Source organism: Anolis sagrei, chromosome Y, assembly GCF_037176765.1.
Source record: "Anolis sagrei isolate rAnoSag1 chromosome Y, rAnoSag1.mat, whole genome shotgun sequence".
NCBI classification, from domain to species: Eukaryota; Metazoa; Chordata; class Lepidosauria; order Squamata; family Dactyloidae; genus Anolis; species Anolis sagrei.
In genome coordinates this window covers 16,557,992-16,560,587 of record NC_090035.1, presented here as the reverse complement: position 1 = coordinate 16,560,587, position 2,596 = coordinate 16,557,992, and the positions used below count along the sequence as shown (strand labels likewise).

Genomic DNA, 2,596 nt, shown 5'->3' with positions numbered 1-2,596 from the left:
ATTTCGTCATTTGGGAGTTGTAGTTTCTGGGATTTATAGTTCACCTGCAATCTAAGAGCATTTTGAACCCCAGCAACGATGGAATTAGGCAAAACTTGGCACACAGAACTCCCATGACCAACAGAAAATACTGGAAGGGTTTGGTGGGCATTGACCTTGAGTTTTGGAGCTATAGTTCACCTACATCCAGAGAGCACTGTGGACTCAAGCAATGATGGATCTGGACCAAACTTGGCACGAAACATCAATATGCCCAAAAGTTAACATTTGTGGAGTTTGGGGAAAATAGACGGGATATTTGGGAGTTGTAGTTCTGACACCCCCTCGCGACCCCCCTAGGTGTCCCAACCCCCAGGTTGAGAAACACTGCTCTAGTGGATTCAAACCACCATCTTTCAGGTCAACAGTTCAGCCAGCACAAGGGTTTAAACCATGCACCACTGTGGCTCCTATGGTAGTGGATATAATGCCCTCTTATCATGGTGCAGACCACCTTCTTCTTCTGCAAGAGTCCCATGCATGACAAAAAAGTTGCATCAAGACAATAAATGCATCAAGAACTCTGAATGTCCCTACATCTCTGTATTAGTTGCAGTAGCAGTAAAAGCATTGATATTCCTGCAGTTTTAATCACTGACTTGTCTGCTATACTTTTCTTGCAGTTTACAATCCCAAAGGTCTGGATTTACTAATGTTGTTGCAAGACTTTATTTTTCTACCATGAAGACATTAGCAAAATCTCACATTTTCAAGTTCTGCTGGATACTTCGAGGGCCACATCAGCCGTTTCACGGACATCCCAGGTTTCTTAGCTCTCCCATTTTTGCACAATACGAAGCCGTAAGACAAGGAAAGCAGCCGATCCCTGAATATTTTAACTTTGCAAATGATGTACTGGATAAATGGTCACAACTTGAAAAGGTGAAATTATTTTCCTTATTTCTAAAAAACACATATGGTCTTCTCTTTCCTTCTGAAAGGCCATTATATACAAAATGGACAGAGAGAGAGAGAGAGAGAGAGAGCAGTGATAGCCAATGTAAACACATAGGTCCAGACAGTCACAATGTGATTTGGAATCAGCTTGGTAATTATGAAATTTCTAGGTAAATATTCTGGGGGGAAAAAACTTCAGATCCTTCCAAAGTTTTCCTCTAGGCTTGTCAAGCTTGATTGGTTGGCTGATTATTTAGAAATCCAGCAGTCCTTGGTGTTTGACATCATCTGCTACCTGATCATTTTGGTAGAAATTACTCTCCCCAAGATGCTAGAGCATGATTGCCAGTTAAAGTAGACACTCCTAAGTGAGATAGCTGACTGTTGAAGATAAATACAAGTTCCTTTTTCTGTAATAATAATAAGTAAAGGTAAAAGTTTCCTCTGACATTAATTCTAGTCGTGTCCAACCCTGGGGGGACACGACTTCTGCTCATTTCTAAGCAGAAGAGCCAGCATTGTCCATGGACACCTCCAAGGTCATGTGGCCAGCATGACTGCATGAAGCGTTGTTACCTATTGATCTACTCACATTTGCATGTTTTCAAACTGCTAGGTTGGCAGAAGCTGTGGCTAACAGTGGGAGCTCACCCCGCTCCCTGTATTCGAACCACTGACCTTTCAGTCAGCAAGTTCAGCAGCTCAGCAGTTTAACCTGGTGCACCATCGGGGGCTACAGTTAATAATAATATACTTTATTTATATTCCACTCTATCTCCCCGAGGTGACTCAGGGTAGATTACAGAACACCTATACGGCAAACATTCAGTGTCATTATACAATTAACAAGGACAGACAATTCAGAAACAGAGGTGAAGGCTTTTCCCATCTTTTTCCATTTCCGGCATCTGGAGGCTGTGCTCGACTTTGGCTACGGGGGACAGGGTGCTGTTGCTCCATCTTTCATGGCAAGAAGTTTTGTCCCCTGTAGACGTCTTGATCAAATCATCGGCATGTCCTTATGGGCTCCTTTTATTACCTCCCCGCTTTAAAGCGGTACCTATTTATCTACTCACATTTCTGTTTTGGATCTGCTAGGTGAGCAGAAGCTGGGGCTGATGGTGGGCGCTTACCCTGACCCAGGCTTGAACTGCCAACCTTTCGATTGGCAGTATTTTCTGCAGCTTGGTAGTTTAACTTGCTGTGCTAAGCCATGCATATCTCAGTGGCTGGGCAATGCCGAGCATGCAGAACTTTGCAGATTCAATCCATGCCACCTCCAGCTCACAGGTAAAAAAGTCCGAAATCCAGAAGATGTCCAAACAGGGAAGATGTCACCAACAGAAGAATGCTCAATATGGTCATCTTTTAGGGGAGATCTAAACAAATCATGCCAAGAGAGAACCACGATAGTTCCGTCTTACAGTTGCCGTAAGTTGGAAATTAGTTGGAGGGATAGAACAACAAATAGACATGAGTGTCAAACACAGAGATGACCTTTATCCTTAAAGGCATATTCCAGCTGCAGCTGCTTCCAAATAGGAACTGGTCCAACTTTTAACTCTGGCCCAAAACACAGGTGAACTGTGGAGATTCAGGGAAGCTTGAGGCATTGTGCACCTATTCTAAATTGTGGGATAAGGATGCATTAAGGCAAATG

At 43.3% G+C, this 2,596-nt stretch overlaps 1 protein-coding gene across 1 annotated transcript in view; it reads left to right on the top strand.

Moving 5' to 3' along the window:
- The first annotated feature begins 479 nt into the window (after window positions 1-479).
- The window catches only part of LOC132781994 (acyl-coenzyme A synthetase ACSM4, mitochondrial-like), a 20,996-nt gene continuing 18,879 nt past the window's right edge, over window positions 480-2,596 (top strand). Inside the window, exon 1 of the mRNA XM_067462501.1 lies at window positions 480-921. Coding sequence (XP_067318602.1) covers window positions 721-921 — 201 coding nt within the window. The 5' untranslated portion in view covers window positions 480-720. The remainder of the gene's footprint in view (window positions 922-2,596) is intronic.